Source organism: Chiroxiphia lanceolata, chromosome 2 (genome assembly GCF_009829145.1).
Source record: "Chiroxiphia lanceolata isolate bChiLan1 chromosome 2, bChiLan1.pri, whole genome shotgun sequence".
Classification (NCBI taxonomy): Eukaryota; Metazoa; Chordata; class Aves; order Passeriformes; family Pipridae; genus Chiroxiphia; species Chiroxiphia lanceolata.
Genome location: NC_045638.1, coordinates 115,631,936 through 115,659,550, shown reverse-complemented (window position 1 = coordinate 115,659,550; position 27,615 = coordinate 115,631,936). Strand labels below are relative to the sequence as shown.

At 38.0% G+C, this 27,615-nt stretch overlaps 1 protein-coding gene across 3 annotated transcripts in view; it reads left to right on the top strand.

The window, feature by feature from the left end:
* Positions 1 to 27,615, top strand: part of CADM2 (cell adhesion molecule 2) — a 607,683-nt gene that overhangs the window by 523,763 nt on the left and 56,305 nt on the right. For all 3 annotated transcript variants that reach the window (XM_032678665.1, XM_032678663.1, XM_032678664.1), the window contains one exon: positions 14,574 to 14,752. In XM_032678665.1, the coding sequence (XP_032534556.1) occupies positions 14,574 to 14,752 (179 nt within the window). The remainder of the gene's footprint in view (positions 1 to 14,573; positions 14,753 to 27,615) is intronic.

Sequence of the window (27,615 nt, the reverse complement as noted above, 5' to 3'; positions counted from 1 at the left end):
TGTGCCCCTCATTTATGAACCTGCTATAAGCAGGTGAGGGGCTGAGCAGCCATGTCAGGGCTCTGAATGGTGGATAACCAAGTCAGGGAATGATTTAACTGGGAGACGGGGGTGAATCTACTGGTTTTTTTGGCTAGTGGGGCACTGAATAGAGAATTTCATCACAACTGTGTGTGCTGAGCTGCATGCATACCTGTTTCTGTGTGTTATGCAGCAGAGGGTTCAGGGAAGAGTCTTCTACAAGGGAAGAACATCACAAGCCATTCATTATCAAAATTATACAAAAAAAGATGAGAGTGTTTAGTGTTTATACGCTGGAAAACAGAAAAAAACCCTTATCTATTACTTAGTATAGGACCCTGTGTCTTTCTCCTGTGCATCTCCTTCCATGTTTAAGGGGAGTTGCCACCACTTGTGGTGAGTTGACCATGTCCACCCAACCACTCTCACACAGCCCCCCTCAGCAGGACGTGGATGAGGTGAGGATAAGGAGATCACTCACCAACTAATGTCAAAGGCAAAACAGCCTCCGTGTGGGGAAAATTTAATTTATGTCCAGTTAAAATGGAGCTGGATGGTAAGAAACAAAAACCAAAAACACCTTTCCCCCTACCCCACCCCTTTCTCCCAGGCTTACCTTGCCTCCTTCATTCCCACTTCCTCCATCTCCCCGCTCCAGGGAATGGGTGCTGTGTCTGTCCATACGTGCTTTGTCGTTGTTTTGGTTTATCACTGCTTAGAAACAGGGCATTGGTCACTTTTAAGGTGAAATTGTAATGATTTCAGCAAGGGTTTAGAAGAGCTGGTGGGGTGGACTCTGGTATCCCTGTGGTGGGAGCAGGAGAACCAGCCGTGGCTGCTCAGGACACAGACCTGGGCCAGCTGACGGGGTGCAGGGGGGTTTGAGTGTCTGGGGGGGATGGCATGAGGGAAACAGAATGGTGTTTCCACTCACTGTTGCTTTTTAATGATGAGTTTTGCTTGGGAATTTTTTAACTTTCTATTGCTCTCAAATATCCCTAACCTGCCTTCTTACCTCACACACGTGGTTTCTAGAATGCTACAAAGGGAGTCAGTTGGTTTGCTGGGATTGACAGTCTGATGGACCTCTCAGCACCATCTCCAGCTCGTTCTTAAAAATGTATTTACTTGCCTTTTGCACCTAGAGGGAAAAAAAACAAAGCCTGGGCAATTATATGGTAATCAACATCAAGAAGGGGAACTACATAAGGGCAAAGAATCTTGTTAAAAAGAAGCTATAAGGGGCAACTAAGAGAATTAAATCTTTCCAGGCAGCCTGAGGACTATGTTAGAAAAATAAAAAAAAAAAAGAGTTCAGAATCACAGGGTCAATATACATCACCAAGCAGAAACACTTGAGAAGCAGAAGTTGGTGAGGCTAAACAGAAGAGAATTCAAAGTAATAAAAAAAAGGCGAAGCTATAATTTGAAAAGCTGAAGTTTTTTCCCAAAGGAAAGAGAAGATTCTTAGATTTTGGCAGATTAAATATAAAAAAGCAGTAAGCCAAACCACCAAAAAGGGGGGGGGAGGGGAAGTGTTTAAGCAGCAACTAACAAAGAAACTTAAAAGTAGTTAATTTTTTGTGAAATATATCGGGAAGTTTGCCAGACATTTTTAAGGTCAACCAAGGATCAAGTTTTAAGGGAAAGCCAGAAGAATTTACTACATTCATATTTACCGTGGTAGAGGAAATGGGATATGTTACCAACTGATTCCCTTTTTTCTGAGGTGCTCACCAGCAAGATTTACTTAAATGGACTGTGGAAGTGTCTGTGGAGAAGTAAGAAATCAGCATGACCAAAAGGTTTCACCCAGGCAGTCAAAGGGAATTCAAGGATGAGACTGATGAATTATGAACAGTGACAGGAAACTTAATGCCAACCACCTTGCCAGCTCGGGTCAATGAGGCTTCAGGAGAGATCCCAGAATGTGCATTTCTGTAGAACTGACATCTGAGCTTCTCAAATACTAAAAAATATAAAAAGGACCTCTGAGTAATACCAAAGTCTTTGGGGAGAAATCCCTTTTGCAGAGGGAAAAGCCTATTTTATAAACGTTGGAGTTCCTTGAAGGGCACAGAAAATATGCCTTGTGGTGGCTTATTTGGTATAGAAGGGAAACATTAAAGATGTTTCCAAAACCGTAAATGGCACAGAGATAGTTGTTAAGGATTGCTGGCTTACTCTCTCTTCAAATAGAAATGTTAAGGTTAAGTTAAACTAGTATGAATCAGGTGTTTGCAAAATAAGGACATAATTTTTCATAAACTGACTGGTAAACTTTGGGAATTTGTTGTCAATGGACAAAAACTCTCAATAATTCAAGGAAAAACTGCATAAGTTCATGAGAAGGCAAGTCCTTAAGGTTTACAGAATATTTTTGAACTGTGCTTGATATCAGAAGTGCCTGAGATCTGTGCTTGGGCTCTTCCCTACATTTCCTTATCCCTGGTGTTGGAGATAAGGCACTGGGGGAGCTGAGCTTTTTGTCTAATTCAGTGCAGCTGTTCCTGTGCTGCTAAGCCTTGAACATAGGCTGTTGTGGCTTGCTAGACTGGATGCTAATGGAGCTGGATCCCGTAGAGAGCTTGAAGATATCTCCTTTACAGTGCTAAAATTATTACCATGAAGGTACTAATGAATAATTTTCTGTGTGAGAGAAGTTTGCGCGAACCAAAGCACTCCCCTCTGTCTGGAGATAATGACACATTTGGGAAAAGAAAAGCAAACTCCTGTAAGTAAATAATGTTTGTCTCTTTCCCCCTTTATTGTATTACTGTTTCATAATTATTTTTAGATGCAAAAGGAATTGACACAAACCGTGGTGTAGGACTTAGCTCTGAAACACAAATAATCATGAGTTCCCAGCGTATTGTTATTAAGATAGCATTATATTATCTGGAAAGCATAAAGCATTTTATTATTCATCGTGGTTTAATACAGTGAGCTTCAACATCAACTTTTTTTGACACTGGTGAAAAAAAAAATACCTGAGGTACAAAAGTTTCATGGTATATTTTCATTCCTTTGGTGCTCCTACAAGCTGTTATAAATAGCAACAAACACTTGGTTACTTGCTGAGAAGAACCCACTATTCAGCTGAACACCTCAGAAATGTTGTTGTTATTGCTAGTTATTAATAGTATCTTCTTTTGTGAAAAGAGGATATTCTGCTACGTCTCCCAAACTTCATGATGTTCTTACATGCATTTGAAAGTCAAGAAGTGCATACCTTGCTTAATGAGGGTTGGTACTAAAGACTTTGTATAGTCCTTGCTTGTCATTCAAGTTGCAGCACTGGTACTTTTATCAGCTCTCCGTGTGTTGTCACTGCACCTCAAGTGCAGGAAGGAATTTTAGTTTAATGAGGCTTCTTCTTGGCTGTGTCTTACATCAGCAGCAAATGATTTCAAACAAGTAGTATTTGGACAAGCAAGCAACTGTGAATGAGATTTTCAACTGTTTACTTAATGGAAGGAGCGGAAATGAATCAGCCGCTCTTCATTTTCTTCTTTGATTCTCATGCCAGCAAGCATTTGACCTGAACTCAAAAAATGCAGCTGGTGTTTCTTAGATGGGATTTCTCAGCTTATTATAACAAAGTTTCTCAGGAATGTTGGGGACACAGCTCTTAGCAAAAACGGTGCAAGCTAGGCTTGTGAATATCCATCCATGTGTCAGCCTGAAATATCTAAGCAGTCTAAAATCCTGACTTGTCAAAGGGGAAAAGAAAACTCCTAATAATATTTCCTCATTAATACCTTGATGTACACTTCAGGCCTCAACTGGCAGTGGGGATATGACCAGCAGACAAAATACTGATTAAGGAAAAAGAGGAAAAGGAGCTGAAAATGTGGTGTGACAGTAGTTACCTTCTGCTTCCTCGTTTTTGTAGTCCCCACCATTATCTCGTTGCGGCACTTTAGCATAGCCTATATTAGACAAGCTAGTTTAAGGAAATGTACCTTTCTTAATCCTATAATATGAAAATGTAAAGCATTTAAAATAAGCAGTCCTGAAGCTCTTTCTGCTGGCTTTTTTCTGTTATTTCTGAGAAATCAGTATTCTCTTGCTCCTCTGGCTGGGGATGCAGTATGTTTGTAAACTGGTATGAGGAGACATGATGTTATAAACAGATCTGCAGGCCTGCCAGCTGAGATGTTATTTTCCTCTGCACAGTAACTACGGTGTGCACATCCTATCATTATGCTTTGCTGCTGCTTTCCTATCCCCAGCAGTACTTCCTTCATTAACATTAAGAACATAGTTCCTGGTTAATCCCAGTAATTTTCAGCAGCCTTTCTGATGCATCCACTTGAGCACCATATTATCTTAATACTGCTGACATTTGCATGTCTTTGAAATACATTTTTTTCAGATATTGTCCATTTAATCCATGGCAGTTTCTATCGTCCTTTGTTCTTACAGTCATGCTTTACTTACAGCTGATGAAAAAGAATAATCTACTAATTTCTCAATAGCTCTTAAAGGTTAAGAAGGAATCAACAAGGTGTAAACAGCAGCATAAGAAGCCCAAAGATTTAGCTGTTTGAACACTGACTACATAATTAGAAACCTATAGAACTGGAATTATAGTGAAACCAGGCCATTAAGATTTCAATGTTTAATCAACAATTTTTCATGTGAATAAAATTCGTACATGCCATTTATCATTTGAGCTGTACTCTGACAGGAAAGAAAAAAGCCCTTAGGAATAGCAATAAAATATTTAAGCAAGGTGTGACAGTTATTCTTTATATCCACTTATCTGTATATAGTTTCTCCTCTCTCCCCTCCCACTTCCCCACTCTTATCTGAGAGTGTAGGTCTTAGCTTATGAGGCTGAAAGGCAAGGGATTTGTCTTTGTAATTTGCACATCAATATATGGCACCAATCCCAGGCAGAACAGGGGAAGGGCGTATATTACCGACGTGCTCCAGTGCTGATCCAAAGTACTTTCAGCTCCAGAATTTTAAAGAAGCTTTCAGGGCGTCAGTGTTTCTCTGCAAGTAGACCTCACATCTTTCCCTGCCTCAAGCTCAGGCTCTGCTGACTTCCCATTCTTCCGTTCTTCTTCACGGAGTCTCCCTTTCCCCCTCTACCTGCAGCAGTAGGGGAGATGCACCTTGGGGAGAAGGTCTCTAGCTCTTTGCTTTCTTGCACAGTCCCCTAAAAACAGGGCTGTCACTTGCCCTTCATTATTGATATGTCATTAAGGATATCTTATCCACTGCCTGTGGAGCTGCTGAACGACTGCACAGCAGATAATAATTGTGCATCCACCCAACCAGGTGCAACGCTGTGCAATCTCGCCCTGTCAGGCCTTCAGTACAAGAGTTCTGATACAAAACCAGAGGCATTGCTACTTTACAGAGATTGGAAAACACCTTATCTAATCTGTGGTCAAGTCCAGGCCAAACCAGGGATGTTTCCTATAAAGTATTGCCTACTGCTTTGTCCTTGAGCTCTTGTCATTTAGCTGACAGTGGCAGTCACTTCTGCAAGGTCTCAGTTCCCCACAAAGTAAGGCAGGATTTATGACTTGAGATTGTTTAATGTGGTTTGTGTTTTTTGATTTTATTTTCTGGTTTGTTTGTGATTTGTGTTTTGTTGTTTTTGCTTGGTTTGGTTTGGGTTTTCTTGTTTAGCTCTGCCTTTCCCCTTTCCCCTTTCCCCTTTCCCCTTTCCCCTTTCCCCTTTCCCCTTTCCCCTTTCCCCTTTCCCCTTTCCCCTTTCCCCTTTCCCCTTTCCCCTTTCCTTTCCTTTCCTTTCCTTTCCTTTCCTTTCCTTTCCTTTCCTTTCCTTTCCTTTTCTCTCTCTTCTTCTCTTTCCTTTTCTGCTGCTATACTGGGCTACACCTCTCCTTCTGCATTTTTAGCCTTGAAAATCTTTTTGAAAGTGATGTTACACTTCTGTGGAGGACTTTTTTTTTTTTTTTTTTCTCCTGGTCAAAATTTAAAAGAAATATAAATTATTTATAAACTGGCAACATAAAATGAACAGTATAGCCATAGGTACCATTGCTTTCTAAAGACAGAAGATTTTAAAGCACTTTTTATGAAACCTGTTTGTAAGCTGTAGAGGTTATAATGTTGTGTCTGAACTTGAGATGTTTTGAGCTTTGGATTTTAAAATACATATAAAAAAGTGTGGTTATTAGCTGGTTACTAAAAATATTCTAAAATATTAGTCATTTTTAATTTGAACTACTAAAAATGCATTAAAAGATCCAGGTCTTTTTTAGATTTATTCTGAAAAAAAATTAAGTAATTGCCTATTCCCTGACCTAACAGTGTATTTAAAAGAGGTATGCATCTTTATGGTATGCATCAGTGTGCCTGTATTCTTCATTTCCATTTGCTCCCAAGTGATGGGCTGGCCTTGAAAATTTGGAAATATGGCAGTCTCTTCCTCTCTCCTATGTTTTGTGTTTCTAGATTCATGATGAGGGAAGGCCAAAATAAAGTAGTTCAGAAAATTTTACCTTTTATGAGTATAATTACTTGCCTGGTGCAGAAATGTCTTGAGAAATAATAAAGGAGTGGACATGTCCAATGTATTGTTTGAGAAGTTGGTCAGATTCAGAGAATGCAAAAAATCAGAGCGGGGGTGAAATGAGACACCAGAAGTTCAAAAGTAGGTGGAGTATACGACAAATGTGGGAGAGATTTGCATAAAATAGAATACAAGAGGGAGAGGTTATAGGATGGGAACTATACAGACCAGGCAGCTGAAGGCCCTTCCTGTTCTCTGCTATGAAAGCCTGTTAAAATTAGCACATCTGCAGTGCTCCCACTTGCTTCTGAGGAAGCAGCAGACACAGATGCCAAAGAAAAAGGTTGGGAAAAATCAACAGCCCCTTAGAAAGCATGAAATGTTTTTAATCTTAATTTGTGTCAAGAAAGTGGAGGGTATAAGCACAAGATTCTTTTTTTCCACTGTGAACGTTTGTGTGTAGGCAAGAGGGAATTGCACAACCAAACTAACCCTGGCAAGACACCGGTTCTCCAACACACACACAGTGACTCTTGATAATGAGCCATAATTCCCTGAACTACTTTTTCACTTCTAATGGGGATCATGGGAAGACAGTGGATCACCCACAGCAGTGAGCACACTGCTTTGGTGTCTCCTTCTTCCTCCTGCATTAAACTTACCTGAGGGAGGACGGTACTTTGTGAACAAGTAGGGGACTCCCCCAAATGTGCTTTCACTTGGCAATGGATTTGGAGTTTATTTAAATGAAATTCTGGGCACATCCCTATGGCATCTCACTCACAAACTTTGGTTGGGTTTCTTTTTTTTTTTTTTTTTAGGCAATCTTTTTGTCCATTTCTAGCCTCCCTGCTGCTTACAATAGTAGAATACAAGGGATATTTCTGGTACAATTCACTGATAAGTTGTCTTCTGATTTCACATAAGTTCTCTTGTTGATCTGTCTCATGACTATGAGAAAGCCATTCTTCAAAATGTTATTCACAGCAGGGTTTTTGCACTTCTTTGAGAGGATAGTGAATAATACAGGAATTAGGTAAGAAACTTCGTATATACCTACATATATATATATGGATTATGCACTTTTCAGAATATTAGTCTGATATTGCCTTGCCTTTTTGAAAATGACTAACAAAGGAAACATTTTGAGGATGAGAGGGGGAAGGTACATGATATGTGCAAAAGGAAAAGCTAGAGATAAGCTGGTTTCAAAGTTCCAGTTATAATTGATATAATAGTCAGATTCCTACAGACAAAGGTTTTTGACCTTGAAGGAACCTTAAAAGAAGTTGCAAGGAAAGATTGGAGTGTAGATGGGAGGAAATATGAATGCAAAAAATTACTCTTTTGCCCTGTAACAAGATATACTTGTATCTTTGGGTAAAAGAATAAATATCTTTGCTTTGAAAAGACTCTTCGTGATTCACTTTAATCAGTTGATGTCACAGTCTGCTGAGGGATAAGGACTCTCAGCTGCAAATTTAGTCTATCACATCGACATGGTTAGTACCTGTAATCCACTGAAGGTGGATTTATCTAAGGCAAGCTACAAGCAGGGAGGTCTGTCACCAAAGTACAGTTGTGATGAACAAAACAAAGGCTTTATCTGTATCTAGGACAAAAGGCAAGGAATGAAGGGTGTTTGGGGTTTTTTGTTTGGTTGGTTTGGTTTGGATTGTTTGCTTTCTTTTTGTGCTCTATTTTTTTTCTTCTAATTTTTGAGGTTCTCTTTTTTTTCTTGTAAATGATGAATACTAACACCATTTGAGAATCTTATTATCTCTATTATTTAAGCAACTTTTTTAAAGGCATAATACACTGCAACAGTCTTCAGAATTTCTTGTTTTTCCTGCTGTCTTTATAGCTTAAATTCTTGTCAAATTTTTATGATGTAAGAAGTGGAAATCCATAGTTTGTTGCCACCTCATTTTTAATCTATTTTGGTAATTTAATTCTTAACCATTTTAAAAACGTTAGTATAGGACATCATAAATGTTCTTAGGCTGTTCTTAGTCTGTTGAGATGCTTAAAAAGAAAAATAGAGACAAATATAATAGACAATTCAGATGTTCAAAGCTTCCTTCTTAAAAAAAAAAAAAAAGAAAGAATTTCATTAAAGGTACTTAGGATATTCTTTACTAATTCTTCTGGGGAGAAAAACACTGTATGAAGGTTACTCAGGCTTTGGAGAGCTAGAGAATCAGAGACAGTTCTAATCTCATAAAATAAAAACCATCTCTCCAAGCCTTTTATGAAAGACTAGTGACTGTGGGTATTGATGTTTTTGATAAATGAAATGCTCCCAAAACAGCTCATCCCAAAATGACTCATCAGACTGAGGCTTTATATAAACAAGAGGTTCCCTCAGGGTTTAGACTTTGAACTGGATGATTAACTGACAAAGCTAAAAACCCAGTTTCTTGATACAGAGAAACTGTGTTTCCAATTAATAAAGCATCCCTTAGATGACTTTTAACTTTGCAGCAGGGTTTCAACAAGAAACACTCTGATAAATGTTGTGATACCTTTTCCATTACTCATTTGAACATATCCACTAGATTATGGTTTTATAGATTTCAGAGAATACAAGTGTAACCCTGTTTAGAGAAGTAAAAGGTATTGTTTGAGAGAGCTGTACTTAAATAATGAGTATAGTTGTCTTTTTAGTGTTCCTCAAATTCTTGCATCCTTCTTATTTTTACCCACACTGGCTACAAAATTTTGATAGGATGCTTAGATACCCAGTTGGATGATAATATCCTCAGTGAGACTGAACATGTAAAAAGGTGGCATTGTTTTTTTGTTAGTGGTCTGGTTTTTTGTTTTTGTTTTTTGAGTGTGATCTTATGGAAGCAGAAAGGTTATCCTGTGCTATTACTAAGGGCCAGTGACTTATCCAAGTGTTGTTTACTAAGGTCTCAGTGAAGAACACTTTGTACATGACCTTTCTGTACACAAAAATCAGAAAAGGGCAAAAAAAAATGAATAGAGCCAAAACCTTTCAAGTGTAACTGAATTGCATTGCACAAATTCACTTTGTTCAGAAAGAAGAGGTAATACAACAGATATATGTACCATTTTTAAATGAAGGGTAAGTTGACTGTCATAGCTAGATATAAAAATACCACTAGAAAGGAGGATTTATAAGAAAGCACTGAAACATCACAGTCCTTTGGTTAAGGATGGAGAAAGGGATGGAAAATAAACAATTTTTTTTTTTAAATATTACTGTGTAATTTTAAAGGCCACAGTTATAAAAAGAAAATATTAATATGGACTTAAATATAACTGTTGACTTTCATGTTATGGAAACACTTGTTGAAAAGGTGTCAGCACCCAAGTGTTCTTTTCTAAACAAATCTAACTTCTGTTTTGAAAACATTTTTTTTCCAACACATTTCAGTTTACCCTTAGCTTTCTCTTTGACTTATTTTGGAAAAAAAAGTTTTCTTAACCTCAAGATTAGAAAACAATTTTTCTCTATTTACAAATTCTTTGTTCAATTACTTGCAAGAAAACTCCTGTTCCACAGTATAAAACATGAGTCATTGTGCAACTTCACACCAGTGTTTTGATACCTTCGTTGCAGTCCCATTTCAGTTTGACTGGGAAACAATACCAAAATTTGTTGCTTTTTATGTCAGGTTTTGAGGCTAACGGGAAGACATGCAACGAAATCATTTATTTATCCTAAAAACCAGTTGCCTTTTATAAGTCAGTCACTGAATGCTTCTGGGCTTTTCTGTTAGGATTAAACATAACGTATAATGAAATCTAAGCCCATTTAACAGTTCAGCAGAGTTCAGATTTCTTGGGGGGCAGGCAGAGACATTACTTTTCATAACGTTTGTGATTGGTATCTCTGGTTTCTTTCTGTTTAACACAGTCCTGATAATGCCACCCTGAGCAGCTGAGTGCAAAGTCAAATCAGTAAAAGCAATACGTACCAGTCAAAGAAATATCAGGGGCTGCCACAGTTGAGCTGTGTCTGTGGAAGTATTTCATCGGTACAGCATGCTTAATTTGTTTGTTTTTGTTTTAAAAGGTGTCACACCGGGAGCAAATTAGTATGGGTAAGCCAGAAGCAGAGCTGTGTTTTGGGGAAGCAAACAGCACCCTGGTGCTTCAGCTCTGCTGCCTCCTTCAACCCAGTGCAGGGTCTCAGTGGTAGCACAGCTCATTTCCACTTAACCGCGTCCACATGGGAGGGATTAAATCGCAGATATGGAAAAGCAGCTCTTCTCCAATGCAGCAGAAGAGGGAGGACAGACTAGTTCTTTGGGTTAGTGTATTGTAACTAACAGGCTGCATGTTCCTGTTAGGACAGAGTGGGTCAGTGAGCTTGTTTGTGCCAGGAGACGTGTGAAGGCAGCAGCGTGCAATTGCATTAGTGGCTGAAGTGTTTATTCTGATTTCATAGGGGCTGGGCTCCAAGGAAGATATTTTCAGGATTGTCTGAAGAAAAATAGGTATTGAATGGCTAAGTGTGATTCAACTTGAAGTAAGAGCAAACCCAAGGCATGGGGACACCCTATTTGTTCCAGTCCATGCAGGGATAGATAGCATTATAGCAGCCCATTAGTATGAGAAAAAGCACTGAAATTCTGCAGTGTTAGAGATTTGTGCAATGAGGAAAAATGTGCGATATTAAGGAGTGTACATATTTGTCAGGTGTTTTAGTGTGTCAAACCTAAGTCAAAATGTTGGCTAAGAGAAAAAAACCTCTATCTGGGTTTTCACCCATGTTTCAATAGGATAAACTACGGGGACTTTGAACTTGTCTGTGCCTTGTGTCAGAGAAGGAAAGCTTCCCCAGTAGTGTTTCAGCTGCATTTGTACTTTGGACAAGGCAATTATCAAAGAACAGCCAATATGCTCTAAAGTTAAAATTCCTTTGCCCTTTCTTTTTGAATTTTTTTTTTCCCCTGCTGACAATCTCAGAATGTATCAAATTCAAACAGAGAAAGAGGGGGAGAGAGGGGCCTGCTAAGTACAAGGCTGTCATAACTTATAACAAGATTATAATATGCAGAAGTGTTACTTACCATATCCTGCAATATTCATTGCCACTGCTAGGAAATCAGTGTAAGACAGATAAAAATAAATACATTTTTGCATAGCAGGTAGGGAACTTCCAGAATTCATTGCTACAGGAGGCTGGGTTGATGGACATTATAAGCAGATTCCAAAAGATATTAGTGACATTAATAGGCAACAGGTCTAAATATCAAGTAGGTACAAAAGAGAACAAGAGATGTACCCTCCAGCATCCCTGACAGAATGATTGTGAGTGCTGGCAGAGTGCAGGAGGAATGGACCACAGAAAAGGGATGTACTCATGTGCTTTCCTTAAACAGCCATCCCCTGGTCGCTGGCCACAGCAGCACGATGGCCTGGGTGCATGAGCTTGTCTCATGTTCTTAGCTCACTCCTGCCTAACTAGTGAATCGTTTAGACCAGAGTGTCTCAAAGCTTCCCAGCAGCACAGGCAAAATTTAAGTCTGTGGCTGTGACAGAACTGCTGCTTTAGGCACCATCGTGCCAGAGAGCTGTGCCCGGTGACCAGGATGTGTTGACTATGGGCCTGCAGCCCAGGAATTGTTCTGCTGCTGCCACCAATACAGCACGGGATGGCTTGATATTAACTGTTAATTAGCAGCTTCCCCAACATCCACAGTATGCAGATCTACCTCTCTCTAAGCCATGATTTTTCTGCCGCACATCATTTTGCAACCACAGCTAAGTGCTCTGTGTAAGACTACAGCTGGTATATTACAATGTGACAGAGCCCCTGAATAATTTATATCTGAGTCTCCATTTCATACTTATTTGTTATCCTATGGGTTTTCCCCTAGGATACGCCATCTAGTTTCAATTTAAAACGTAAGTTCCATAAATTACCACTGTACAGAAGTTGCTTTAACACGCCATTTGTTCAGGTAATGGTGCACATTGCAGCAGAAGTGTTTCAGAGTCTCCACTCCTGGGATTGCTGATTCACAGTGAGCTGGTAAAGGGGAAACAATGAGGAGTTTGCTAGAAAATTGAACAAATCCGCCTTAACACATCAAAGCAAATCACACCCTGATGTTGGGAACTCTGCAGGGCAATGTTTCTGCAGCACCGTGGACATCGAGAGTCTCTGCTCGCACTAAGCAGAAAGGAGGTGTGTGTGTTGTTTGTCATGTGCCTTTAGATACCAGTTCATGAAAGTGCACTTAGGAGGAGTATTATGACATGTTTATGGTGAGGTATAAACAAGGCCCATTACACCAACAGTTCTTAATCCTTGCTTTATTTTCTGGGTATATGATTTTCCGAAAAAAGTCATAACTTCAGAGAACAACCAGTCTAAGTTCAATGATGTTTTAGCGAGGTGTCAAAGAAATATCACTAAAACACGTATAAATCTGTTACGTTTCAAGATAAATGTTTCAGATGTTCACAGGATATTGTGAATTGGAAGGGACCCACAGTATTTTTACTTTAAAGAGTTAAATGAATTATATAGCGGTAAGTGCATTTCAGAAAAATTCCCTGTTTTCACATCTTGCCTAACTTAAAAGAAAATCATGTTGTTGAAATCATTAGGCCACATTTTGACAAAATGTTTCTCCTTAAGTATTTAGGTTTAATTCTTATTCTTATCACTTATTAAATTTAATAGGCTTTGAACACCTGCTTCAAATTAATGAAATGAACTATTTCTTGAGTAAGACTAGTGACCATTTTGGCAACTGCTAATTTTATAACACTGTATCATATTTAGTTTCATTACTTAGTCATACAACTGCATATTTCAATAGGATAATATAATGTAATACTCTCCTATCAAATATATGTGCCAATCTAGAACAGCTTCGGACTGAAATCACTTAAATAATGTACCCAAAAGAGATTGATATTTGGGTTACAGTGTACAAAGCTACCAGCTACAAGTAAGGTATCAGTGAACCCACAGGCTGTGATATATCTTGCTTGAGTGATTAGTATCTAAGGGCCTGAGATGCTCTGCTTGTGACACAGAAAGGATTCAGGAAGGCAGCCTTTCATTCCCAGTCACGAGTCTGCATTTTTGGTGATTTGCCTCATGTAAATTTGAAAGTATATCTTGTTACGTGTGAGTGAAGACTGCATAGCAGTAATAAATACATCCTGCTGTCTGTTAGGCAAATCTGAAATGGGGAGCTTCTTGAGAGTCTTAGGAAAGAGTTAGGTATCACTTGCCAGTGGGAAGGTGTGAATCTGTAGGATGGTCAGTTCCCTTCTCTGTGGTGCCCTTAACTTGCCTAGGGGGTTATCACTGCCAGTGCATTGCTTTTGGCTTGGTTGACTCAAGTGCATGAGGCACAAGAGGAAAGGTTTCACAAAAGAAGGAAATCCAGGATTTTAAGTGAAATCTTACATCGCTTGTGATAACGTGTAACAAGCAATTATTTGAGGGAAGGATGCAGAAAGGGCGGGAAAAGGGATGGTTTGTGACACAATGCAGCAGCCGAAACAAATTTAGATTGTGTGTAAGATGTGCTGCTTTGAGACTGATAAGCCCGGTTCAGGGAAAACCCTCAGCACATGGGAGTGTACTTGTGAATGTGAATAGCCTAAATAATTTGAGAATCCATTTACAAATCACTTACATGTATCTCACCCACCCTGCTCGCATGATTTCTGGTTCCTGTCACCCACACAGAACCACACTGTTCATCACACAAACAGAAAGCTGCTTTCACTTAGCTTGCCAAGCACCATGCCAAACTGTGGGCCCTAAAACCTTGCAAGAACTATTTTTTAACTTAGGAAAGATCTTGGCCTGTTCCAGTACTGTTCTGCTTCCTTTTTGACTTCTCTTCTTTTCTCTGCTTGTTCTTTCACTTTCTTTACTGGTGAGGTTGTAATAGTGACAGTTCATTCTATCCAGTAATTCAAACTATCGTTGATTACCCTTTGATGGTCGGTTACTACTCATGAGTTTCTGATGCTACTATTTCTGAAGCATATGTTGCATATACATGTTTCATGTATCTAAACAAATGCATTGCTTTGGATCCTCCAACAGGCCAGAACCAGTACTGTGGACAAAGGACGGTGGAGAACTGCCAGATCCAGAGAGAATGGTTGTCAATGGCAGGGTTCTAAGCATCAGTTTCCTAAACAAAACAGACAATGGCACATACCGATGTGAAGCAAAAAATCCTATTGGCCGAAACAGCACAGAATATGTCCTGATAGTACATGGTGAGTGTGTTCTTGTTAGTGCATGTAATGCATATGTAACATTTCAAGCCAATACAGTCAGCTGCTTATGGTCATTACAGAAAGAATAGCAAGAAAAGAGTCGGTAGTATAATTACACTTCTATTTATGCTGTCACCTAGTTGTGGGACGGATGTTATCTTTCTTTTGTTGGTATGCCTCTCTTCGTACAGTTTAAACAAAATATAGTCACTTATGCTGTGAACTTTTTGGTAAGTAAGCACCTGTAAAAATGTTTTGCGGTATGTCGGTACTGTTTTAAAAACACTTGCCTCAGGCCCAGCTGTTCAGATGAAGCTGGTCACAAAAGGATATATGAAGAGAAATACCAGACAGATGAGTGTTTGAGGTTTTCTGTTCAGTTTTTTATAGACCACCAAAGATAGGAGATCAGGAGATCTGCTACTGAGAAAATTCAGCTTATACAAGTTAGCTTGTCATCATCTGGCCTATGGTTACAGTGAATCGTCAAAACTATGTCCTTAATTCATTATACTACTTCTAATAAAATTGAAAAACAGGAAGGTTCATATTAAATTCCAGTTGATTTTTTTTCCATAATTAATTAGACAACAATATGGATCACGTGAAAGGAATAGCTGCCTTGTAAGTTGATCGTGAAATAGATTGATATAACAGGTATAGGAGAAACTATAATACAAAATTAGGATTTACCTTTAATGCAGCCTTGCAATGTGGATCTAGCAGTCTCAAAACATGATGTTTTCTTATCACAAATATGTATTCCTGGAAGATGATGATTTCCATAATTTGAATTTTAATCTAAGTGAATGTAAAGGAAGAAGCTCCACTGTAGTACATGAAGGTACTTTTTTGTGTGTATTTTTTTAAAAAATGTGACTTCTTATAACTGACAAAATAAAATGAAAAAATCTAATGAAAATGATAGTCTGTAAATAGACATGAGAATTATGTAGATTTTATTTGCTCATGATTAATTCGGCTATAACAAATACATGTTTCTTTGATGGTTGTAAGGTCTCAAAAAACATTTTTCACTCAAGGTTTAACCTGCCTTTAGGTATTTGGCATAAAACTTCTAATAAGTGCTGCTTTCAGTAAGGAGCTATTTATTGGCACTGTTGATGAAATGTCATTCATCAAAAGAAACCCTTAGATTACTTTTCATTTTTCTTAAAGTTCACTGCTAGTTTATGTAGAATTAGTGGCACAAGTAAGGAGAAGGTCTTTGCATGAGGAACACAGAGCCTGTGCTGCTGCGTGAGTATTTCTGTATTAAAGACAAGCAGAAAAACGAAACCCTCTGACCTCAAGTTACATTGGTTACCACAAGAAGAGAAAAAGAAAAAAATGTCTTTTACATCCTGGAGGTGGTGATGTGGTGGTTGTTGGCTGCAGGCACAAAGTGCACTGCCTTTGATGAGATAACGGCTTCTGCGCTTGCCGTATGTTGAAACTTCTGTGATTCGTCTTTTCTGCCCAATTTACTTATGTGATTATTTCTGAAAATGTGGCCTTTGATAACAGTAAGATTTTTTTCCCATCAGTGATGACTCTGCAATACACCTCTACCAAAGAATATTTCATCATTTCCTGTGTGTCTTTCTCGCAGTGGCGTGCCCCCCTGTCGGTCTGATTATCTTGCAACAACTTCGTGGCAGCCCGTAAAATCATTCATTATCAGGGAGGTGTTCTGTTATGTTTGGCAGCACATTAGGCACGTTATCAGGTTTAGCTCCCTCATTGCTGACCTCTTCTGTTATGAGTACCAGAGTTTTCCTAATTGCATTTCTGCAATGCCAGTGTTGGAACTAGAGAAGGTAAACGTCAGGTGCTTCCGAGGTTTCTGAAACAATGAGAATAATGTGACAGAGTATGAGATGATGTTTAGTGCTTAACAACTTACTGCATTTCAGAGCTGTTAGGTTTATTTTAAGTACAGAGGAGACTGACACAATTATTTTATCAAGTGTAGAACAATCAGTTGTATAGATCAATTTAAGCAGCCTTATCCCTTCTTTAGCTCATTATATTCATGAATGTCTCTAGTGAAACATAATCCTCCCCAAATTATACAATATTTTCTCTCTATTTCTCTGGGGGCTAAAAAACCTACTTTTTATCACTTTCTGAGATGCATCCTTCCATTTAATAGAAGATGTATTTTTTTATCTTCCTAAATATATCTGGAAGCATCCTTTGATTTCTCATCCCTTCCCCTGTGCTTAATGTGTTGATGTAATTTTTTTGTCCTACTTCTTAGCTAGAATTGATTTATCCCATAAGTATGCCTTCTTACTTTGAATGTTAGGTTTCTAATACAAGTACATGCCAGATTTTCCATGTGAGGAAACAGAGGACATCAGTGGAAGGTATCCTCTGCAGAGGCAGGGGAGTGCAGCCTGATTCAGAGCTTTTCTTTTCTAATGTATACTCTGATGTGGACTACATATTTTTCCTTTTCTTCACTTCTACTCTGACAGATTTTCTGTCTTTCTGTTTGTTAATGTTATAAAAGCTTCATCTGGCTTCTATTCTTTTTTTCCCCCCTATGAAATCCCCCTCTCAGTGGTACTCAATCTAATAATTCTGTCAGTTCCTTAAGTTATCTTCCTAACTGAGAGAAGATTTAGACAGCTTTAGTGTAGAGAGAGGATTGTCTAAAAATGGAAGGAATAGTTTATCATAATTAGAAGTTAAAGGCAAGCAAAGTATTTATATATATTAATTATACAAATCAAGCGGAGTGTCTCATGCCTTTAACTGGACCAACCTAGACACAAAATTATACAGAAAAGTAGTATTTTTTCCACAGTAAGTGATGGTGAGTTAAAACTGTTTTGATGTTAAGGGACAGCACTGGAAATAAATATTGCTATAAGCGATGAATGGCAATCTGTCCAATGCAATTAGTGTCTGCTAACATAAAAAATCTTTTTAGATTTGCAGTATAATTAAAGAAATCGGACTTCAGAGAAATTGAACAAATTTGAATAAAGTTAACGGCATGGACTATTAAATATGCTCATGCTGCTTTGCTGAATCAATATGTCTGCTAATTTAATTTTTCTTAACATTTATTGTTAATAATGAATGTCATAAAATACTTTGTGAAGCAGGAGGGTGGGCACAAAGTCAGAGTTTATAGGCAGAAGTACAAAGGCAAGATGTAGTTTGCTCAAACATTTGTCTCTTGCAGTAACAAAGGCACAAGCTTTAATGCCTGTAGCTGTTGTCATTTCTGTATTCTAATTGGTAAGCCTGGTGCTTTAGAAGTGCACATTCTGGCTAGATATATTACACCCTTTCTTTGGTAAAGTGCCCCAGGCAATTTTCACTCTCTTCCAATTTATTAAGAATTTTTGTTTACCTTTGTCCAAATACTTGTCATTAATCATCAGCAAACAGAGCAAACTGTCAGACTCATGTTGCTCAGTCCAAAACCATAGATTCTACTTGCAAAGCTTAGGTAATGAGTGCACTGACTTAGCTGGAGTAGAGGAAGGAGGTGGTCCATAATAATCAAACTGAAGATACACCTGTGATTTATGTAGGAGTAGTTCATAACCTCTGGAGGTCACTGCTGAAGACTTAGTTCATCATCACATTGGAGTGAGTGACACAAGTCCACATCATTGAGAAACCTTCTTAATGGCAACAGCAGCATTTGACAATTCGCTGACCTATCTGAAATGGAGAACCTTGGTGAAATATCCTGATATGCCAATCTACAGACAAGCATTAAATTAATTGAAATATTCAGAGATATAATGTGTCATGTAGCAATTCTCTAGAAGAGCAATATGGAAACTAATATGAATCAGCAGCTGTGGATGGTCAAGGCAGTTCTTACTGCCCCAATTATAGATACATTACATACATAATATTGCCCATATTATACATACAAAGCATTTGAGCCAGTTACTTAGTATCTCTGAAGAATAAAAAGGGTCATAGCATATTCCTTTGTCTTCAGCCTCTCTATTTCGTACTTTTTTCTTAGGCAAGCTATTTCTTGCAAATAAAGGCAGCTGAAAGACCAAGTTACATCCTCATTAGTATTTTGAAATGTGCTTTCAAACAGAAGATCTCCTACAGTGTGTAAGACCAAAGGTCCCACTGCACCTTTCCTAACTATAACATTATTTATATTCTGCCTGCTTGTCCAGTCCCATTTCAAAACATTTGTCATCTTAGCTTTCACAGTAACCTGTGGCAACAAGTTTCTGAATTGAGTTACGTGCTTTGAGGGAAAAGTATTCTCTTTTGTTTGTTTAAGCCTGCTGCTTGATCTCTTCACTTCCCAACTCTACAAGCTGTTTGGCCTCTCTTGCTGTTTGTCCTGGAAGTAGGCAATTCAAATCACTTTTGTACTTGTGCTGCTTCCCTTCAGTAGATTCTCAGATTTTTCCACCCTGGTCTCATTTTCTCATTAGTTATGATCTTAAACTCTGCATTTCCTGGATTCCTGTCCCTTGTGTCCACTCTCTTTCTTTAGTGGTCTTTTTTTTCACCTTTTTTCTTCATTTTTATTCCAGTTTTAAATCTCTGTGATTGATTGTTCTGCACATCTGGTAAATGGCCTATACCAAATCTGCACCAGCCACCTTGGTTTATTAAATCCCACCTCCAAATACATATATAAAGGCCCATCTTCTGTGGCCACTCATAATTCCAGCGTGGTGCACTTTTAAATTTATACAAGTTTCTTTTCAAATCTCTCCAAGAAAGTAGAAACTGAGTCGAACAGTAAATTGAAAGAAAACCGAGGAGGTGAGGATATTTTCTGCTTTCTTGGAAAACTAAGCTTACTGAATAGGCAATAGATCTTTTGATTTGCAAATGTTTTCACTAGAGAACTCTGATAAATCTTGTGTAGTGCTTTTGGACACCTCATCATCATAACCATACATCAAAAAACACATAAAAAAATATTCACTAGGGGGGCACAGGGGAGGTGGGAAGGAAAGGAAAGGAAACAGCATCCACCTGGAGCAGCAAGCTCATCAGTAATCTTGTTGCCCTCTGTTTTGGTGTTAAGACCAAAAGAGAGATAGCAGGATAATTTTTAAAGTTTCTGAGTTGAAATGTCTCATTTACACACACATTGTGGAGAAAACACTTTCTTTGCCTCTGGGAATATCCTACCTTTGGGTGAACAAAACTTGGGCTTTGAGAAAAGAGAAGTGTGGAGACCTGTGGTGTGATGTAATGATAATGACATTTATGGCTACAATAGTGGGTAATTTTGGTTAAAAAAAACCACAAAATTGCCCTTTTAGCTATCAAGGCATATCAAAAATGTGGGACTCAGAAGACGTCTTAGGACATAATTAGAAAATTAGTGCATTTGAATACCTGTGCCTTCTAGTTTTGAGATTTTTCTTTTTTATATCTGTGTTTGAATTAAAAGAAGGAAGCCTCAATTTTGAGTCCTTAAAACAAATGCGAAAAGTTTTTCCTATTCCCATCTTATAAGAAGATGATAGAGACTCAGAGACAGAGGAGCCTGAGCTTTCTGATGAAAAATAAATAAAACAATGCTCTTGAAGACACTGTCTATCTCAAAAGCCTTCCTTCCCCCTAAACTATCTCTTTTTTTTCTCTCTTCCACTTCCCCACCATGCATGCATGCATACATACCCACAAGCAAAAGCAATCAGAGTCTGCTAAATTATCCAGGAAGAGATCTCTTTTTTCATCATCATCATCATCATCATCATATCCTTTGAAATCCACATCAGCTGGATAGTTTTAGCAAAAATCAAAGTGAGGAGGAGCAAGATTACACTGTGTCAGGCCTAAGAAAGTGAGTCATTAAAACATTGTGTTAAAGGTAGCAGTATAAACACCCTGAGAATTTCATACATATGTTATTCTTCAAAGCATAGCCCTTCAGACTGTGTTGAAATGTCTTGATTTTGCATATAAATCAATGTTCTAAAATGACATTAAGCTATTAAATAATTATCATATTATTAAATTTGACTTCTCCAGAAGATGTGGTCCAAACCTTAAAGCACTACACAACCAGATGAATTAAGAAATCATTGCGTAATGCAGCTTTTATTATTGGATTAAAGAAGAATAGTGTTTAGCTGACATTTTCAGGTATGAAAAGTCTGTCAATAAACTTATGGTGGAATTGTTGGCTTAATTTTATGGATGAATTGTCCAGCTATTATCCCTGAACGCTCTCAAGGCAGCTACTTTGAAATTGCTTTTTGTTGATAAATACTTGAATAATGAGGTGTATGGTTGAGCTGCGTGAACTGATCTTTCTTCATTTATGGTGACTTTAGAAAAATAAGATACAAATTTTTTTCCAGATAAGCTTAAAATTATTTTGGAAAGGTCAAGTAAATAACATTCCAAACCACACTAACACTTTTGGGGAATATGTTTGACACTTCTACATTTTTACATTAAAATACTGTGTTTAATGAAAAAAAAATCTTTGAAAATAAAATAAAGTGATTTTGTTAGATAACATATGGAAGAATCTTTTTAAATTTTTTAAAATTTTTTTTTTTTTTGTTCGTTACTGGAGTGCTCATTGAAATAATTGAACCCAGAGCATTTAATCAGCAGCAAATCTCTCTCCAGGTCCAACCTCTAACAATATATTCTAATATATGTAGTTCATTCCTATTTGAATGGATGTCATACGTATTCTAAAAGCCTGTAGTTTTGGATAATGTCTCTAATAACACACAGCTCTTGAAAATATCTAATTTGCTGTGTATACTTATAATTGGCAAATGTGATAGTTCTTGATTGGAATTTCTTATGTGATTCCTGAAAAAGAAAAGGTTGTGTGTTTGTTTTGAGTTATAATGAGGGATTTTTTTGTTTGTCCATACTCAATAAGTGCATAAAGTTAATATTTTGGATGCTTGTATATGGGTAGAGCATATAAAATGAAGTACTTCTTGAACTAGATCTACTACTCTTGCTTTATCTGAGAACTGTTTTTTCTGACCTTCAGTGCCATGTATTTCTGAAATGGTGCTGTCGAGTTTATTATCAGTGATTTGCTGCAGTAGCAAAGCTTGCTCTCTAGCTTTTCTGTACTTCACACTTTGCTACTGCTTATACCCCCAGTTTTCTTGAACTTTACTTCATCTGAGCTTTTCTGTTTGAGAAGTCAGATTGTAAAATTACCATGCCTGTGAAGATCATGTGCAATCTTCATGAAGAAAATATAACTGTTAACTGAATAACTTCACTTGAGACTGCTGATAAAGTTATAGTCTAACAGTTGCTAATGATCTTCTGTTTCCATCTAAATCATTTATTATTCACAAAACTCAAACTATAAAGATAATATTAATGTGACTTAGTGATTTTTCTAAGCTGAAATCTTTCCTGCACCATTAGGTGCTGTGGAATGCAAATAAGGGCATCCTGTCCCTATCTCTCTCTGTGGTGCTTCTATAACTCACCTTTCTTTTGAGAATAGATTGCTCAGGTTTTCACTCAATTCAAGGAAGAAAATGGAACTCTAGTTACTGATATTGCTTAAAATGACAGCTAATGCTAGGTGATACATCAGAACTGTGCTCAGTTCCAGCTGAGACTGGGAACCTTGGGAAGGTTCTGACCGAATGGAAATAGGTAAAAATGCTTTGGAGACTGAGAGGGGCAGGGAAAGCTTCTGCAAAAAACCAGACCTTTGAAAACTTTCATATCTAAGGTCTCTGATCACATGGGAAGAGTATGGAGGCTCAGAGAAAAGTAGACACTTAGCTTATCTCAAGCCATTAATATTTCTAACATTCGTAATTTGATGTTAATAATTATTAGTACTGATTATTCTATTTTTCCTATCTGAAATTTTAATTATGGTAAATTTTTCTGGAGTTTATCTCAGCCTGCATTTCGATATTCTATAAAGAAAGAAAACATTCAATCAAATGTTTCTTACACTATTCTAGTAGCATTTTCTTTACAGCAAATAAGGTATTTCCCCACTTGTTTTCAGTATCCTTTCAACTAAAAATCAAATCATACTGACAAAAATTTGAAATTTTCCTGAAAAAAAAAAATCTTTAAAAAAATCTTTTAAATTTTATAAGTCTTCCTGATCTTTCTTCACAGCATAGGTTCCATCAAAATTTGTGTTGGGACCTTGAAGTGTCTTTAGCCCCCCCTCCAAAATGGAATCCTCTAAGCTACAATCACAAACTATTTTTTCCTGCTCTTACTTCTTGAATTCTTGATGCAATGTAATAAATTTCTCTTTGTTTTGTAATTAAAGTCACTTTTTTTTTTTTTTTTGCTAAATCCTATCATAGACTTTCTGAATTGAATCTTACTCTGCCTTCCTGTGAACCACCTTGACTTTGTCTCAAGGATTCCAAACCCTTTTGGCAGCTTTCAGGAAAGCTCATCACATCGATCTTTCTGTGTGTGTCTCTCACAGAAAGGAGAACAGACAGCAAAAAATAATCAGCAGGGCAGTAAGGGTGTATCTCAAAACCATTCTCAAGTTGCAAGGAGAAAAAAAGAACCAAAACCAAACCAAGAAGGCCATTGCCACCAAAGCTGATAAAGTTGGCTGGAATATGCCACATGAGGATCTCCCACAACACCCTGACTTGTTTCACGAGGCTGTGGTTCCCTCACGAGCACTAAGAAAGCTCTAAACCCCGTTTGAAGAAACTTGACTGTGAGCAGGTCTCCAGGTATCAGCTACAACTGATGGTGTTCATGTTATGGTGGAAGGTGATGTGTCATTTGTGAGAGTGATCCAAACAATTTTCAGTCAGGATTACTTTTATTTTGTTACAAGGCCTCAAGGCAGAAGAATTAAAGTGCCTGGGTTTTTTGCCTTATCTACTTTACACTCAGATGTGCATTTTCATTACTTTTCCTTCACTGGTGTCCACACAGCTCCCACATACACCCTGGGAAGTTTACTCCCCACATACACCCTGGAAGATAAAAATTGCTTTTTCTTGGTAGCCTCATGCCTGAGGAGGGGATATCTTTCAGCTGGAACCACCCATGTTAATCCTCATGGCAAGCAAAGACAAAAACAAACCAAAGGAGAGGAGGAAGCACAGAAAAAAGTTTGGCAGGGTAAAACTGTCATTAAAGTGTTTTATTCTTTAGATATTACTGTGGGCCATTGCACTAGTGGCTTTGTTTTTCCCCCCAGTGATTTCTGTGGTTTACATTTACTGCAGGATTCGTAAGCCTTGATTGGTGGGAGACAGGGAGGAGTTGAAGGACCCTGACATATTGAAGTGCTAGTTTGGTGCTTGATTGAGGAGAGCTCTGGATGGCAGGAAGTGAAACCTCTTTGCCCTGCTCTGTATATTATTTTGTTTAAAATAAATTAGCAATACAATCAAGCATTCTTCATAAAAAAAATACTGTGACATTCTGCTGGTGAATTATCCTATTTGATGGCTTAATAGTTAAGGCACTAAATATCTGCCAGCCTGATGGCAAGCTGGATAATATTAACAAAATTAAGTCTTGACTATGTTGCATTTATCCCACCATCCATGGTTATGTGTTATACAAGGGCAAAGAGTCGTGACAGGAATTCGACCACATGTGTAGAACTCTTTAGAGCAAGAAAAGAGCATTACAGGTTGACAGCTAGAAAGATAGGGCCTTATTTTCTCATATAGTGTACTTTGGTGATAGGAACGTGAGAATTAATTATATTAGTCAAAGACAGTGCAACGAAGTGCAATAATCTATGTTTTAGGTTGCAAAGATGCCATTTGCTTTCCCAAGGTGATTTTCATTGAGATACAGCTATGCCACTGTGATAAAGTGTTTCAGATTAGTCTTGGACCCCTCTGATTATATTTTGAAATAAAACCATTTAAAATAAATGACATTCTCTGCTATCTCTTTTTGCTAACCTTAAAATTATTGAAGTGAGTTTTGAGTTGTTTAAGTGATTTCAGTGATCTGTCCTGAATTTCTCAGAGAAATGAAAGTAGCAACTGTAATAAAATAGAGATCAGCAATCTGTTTGCCTCCACTTAGTTTCAACACATGCCTCCGTTACAGGGAAATTTGGGAAAATTCTCTTTGACCTCTTTCTTCTTCTCAGTGCAATTCTGGCTGAGCTTTTTTAATTTATTTTTTTGTGTGTGTGTGCAGAAAGAGTCAAGTGTCATTCAGGGAAAGCTGTCATCTTTGTTCAAGGCTGCTGGTGTCTGAATTTGTGTCGTGCATTAGCTTTTCCTCATAGGTTTTCAAGGGCCAGCTGCCGGTACTTTATTTCATTTAATTTTGAATGGCCCTATTTTATGCCTTGGAAAAACAAGGAAATATGGCTTGTCTGTTTACTTAAAAAGAATAAAAATGAACATTACAGCCTAATGTGATTTTTAAGCAGTGGCAATGGGCCTAGAACACCATATTAATAGTGGGGAGAAATCATGCTGGCTTTATTCATACAACATGTTTGGTGGCTTTTGTGGTAACATTTTGTCTTGAATGCAGTGAAATTGGCACTGCAGGTATAAGGACAACTGCTTTTTTAAATGCAGTTTTGAGAGAGGTTTTGTTTTCCTTTGTGGTTTTGATTTTTTGGGTTTTTTTTAGTATAAGATTGAAATGAGCCTCAGGAGATCTGTTTTGAACTCCCCTGTCAGTCTCACAAGTCCGTAAAATTTAAGACATTCCACTTAATTCTTCTGTGTTCGTTTCCCCAGCTGTGAAATGGGAATAATGCTGCCTCTTTTTCCCTAACATTTGGTCTGTACTGTCCAAATAATGACCTTACAAATCTTCAAGGCAGAGATCCGTTCTTTACTGTGTATATATTTATTAATGTAGGGTTGTGAACAAAATCAAGACATACATAGATGCCTTTTTATAGGTAAAGCTTCTTCATTTCAGGCTGTGGTCTCGAACAATGCTCTAAAACTACCTTTTTATTTAAAATGTTGAATTACAAAATTAATTTCCTTAGCCTCCTGCATGCTCTGCAAATTTAACTAATTTCTTTCAGGCAAGTTGCATAAGGTTGAGTGATTTGCCCAGTGCAGTATTTGTAACTAATGAGAAAGGTGAGCTTTTATACAAGAGAGATTGACTCCTTTAAAATAATAGCCTTTATTATTATTACTACTCTTTAATTGGAAGGACTTTTTTTTAACTGCTAGCAAAACTTATGCTAAGTTTGGGAAAAAATTAGGTCTTACACTTTACTGCTAAAGTAAATTGTAATTTGAAGTCTGTATTATATTCATATAACTCCAGAACATGGGAGATTAGCCTTTCTGTTGAGTACTTGGTTTGATTTGTCCTTAGAGGTAAATCTTGCACTAGTAAGCATTAGTAAAGTAAAACTTAGAGTACTTGAAAACAGATTCTTCAGTATTAAAGAATTGCCTAATTGAGAATATAATTTTTTCTTGTACTAATATATTCTTCAATGTCCAATCACCTAGTTAAGTTATTATCAAATGTATCCTTTTATGTTCTCTGTGTATCACCTGGTTTTAGCACAAGCAGAAATTAGGAAATAACACATTACAGCCTACTCATTTTCTACAGTCCAAATGTTGCACTTAATATTATCTGCCCCACCAAAACTGAACAGCAATAGGTAAATGTGTTGAGAGATCCTACATTATGTCACCTTTTATTCTTCTGCTTCCCTGAGAGCAAGAATGGTGAGCTTTTTAAATGGCTGGACCGGTGACAAACAACAAGTCTGACGGACGGGGAAATGGGAGCGTGTTCCAGCATCTCAGGGCCTTCATTGCAAACTTGTCTTTCTGTTCCAGGGGAGCTGCAGCTAGAGTGCTTTTGCTGATAGCAAATTCAGTGGAGTGCTGTGGGGAGCAAGATGATCCCTAAAGTAAGCACTGAGGGCTTCAAAGGTCGAACCCGACCTTTTGAAAGCTATGAGCCACCAGTGCAATCCTCAAATGTTCGTGTTAGATGCTTCCCTGTGAAATGCTTGGTTCAGGTTTCCCGGGGTCCCTGTGTGCAGCTCCACCAACTGTGTGTGCAACAGACTCCGCCGGTCTCCAGGTGACAAAGCTGTGTTTGTGGCAACATCTGTGCTGTGCAGAAAGGTCATGTTTCTCTATCCATTTAAAAAAAAAAAAAAAGAAAAGAAAAAATAAAAAAAGAAAAATGAGAAAGAAAAAAGCCCTTTTTTTCTATGTTTGCTGCTACTCTTTGAATTTTAGCAAGTAGTCATGAGCGTTATAGAACACACAGTCCCAGTGCCTACTAAATTCGGATCAGTGCAAGGGGAAGGGTGGGGCTCTGCTTGTTAGAGTCCCCTTGGAAGGTGGCAGAAGTGGGTTTTACATAAATACCCTTCCGTTCCACATGACCCAGGGTCCCACAACACTGCTGAGAGATGGCCTGAGTCTGCAGAGATGCACCTTGAGGGAGGAGAAAAGTCGCAGAGCTGGTCACTGCTCTCAGCCCTGAGAACTTACCATGTCCTTCCTAACACACTGAGGCACTTCCTTCACACTGCTTTTTTCTTGTCACCTGCCTGAGATCCACAGCTGCTTGTTTTCTGACAGCTCCCACACCTGTCCTGAGCCTGACCTGCTTTACTGGTGGAAAATCAGCCTTTCACACACCCGTAGTCTTTGTGAATCCTGCTGTTGCTCTGGTGCACAAAATAAATGAGATATTCACTCATTTGTTGGAGGAGTTATTTCAAGACAATTTAGGGCAGCTGGCTTTTTCTTCATATTTCAGTGTCAAATGAGATGGCATAATCAGAAATAACTTGCTACTACACCTTGTTTTTTCATATTCATCACATTTTTTATTTTGTCATAAGCAATTCTGGTAAGAGAGTGTGTTGTAAAAATGTGCCATGGTGTGATATCAGGCCCTCATTTTAAGTGACTTGG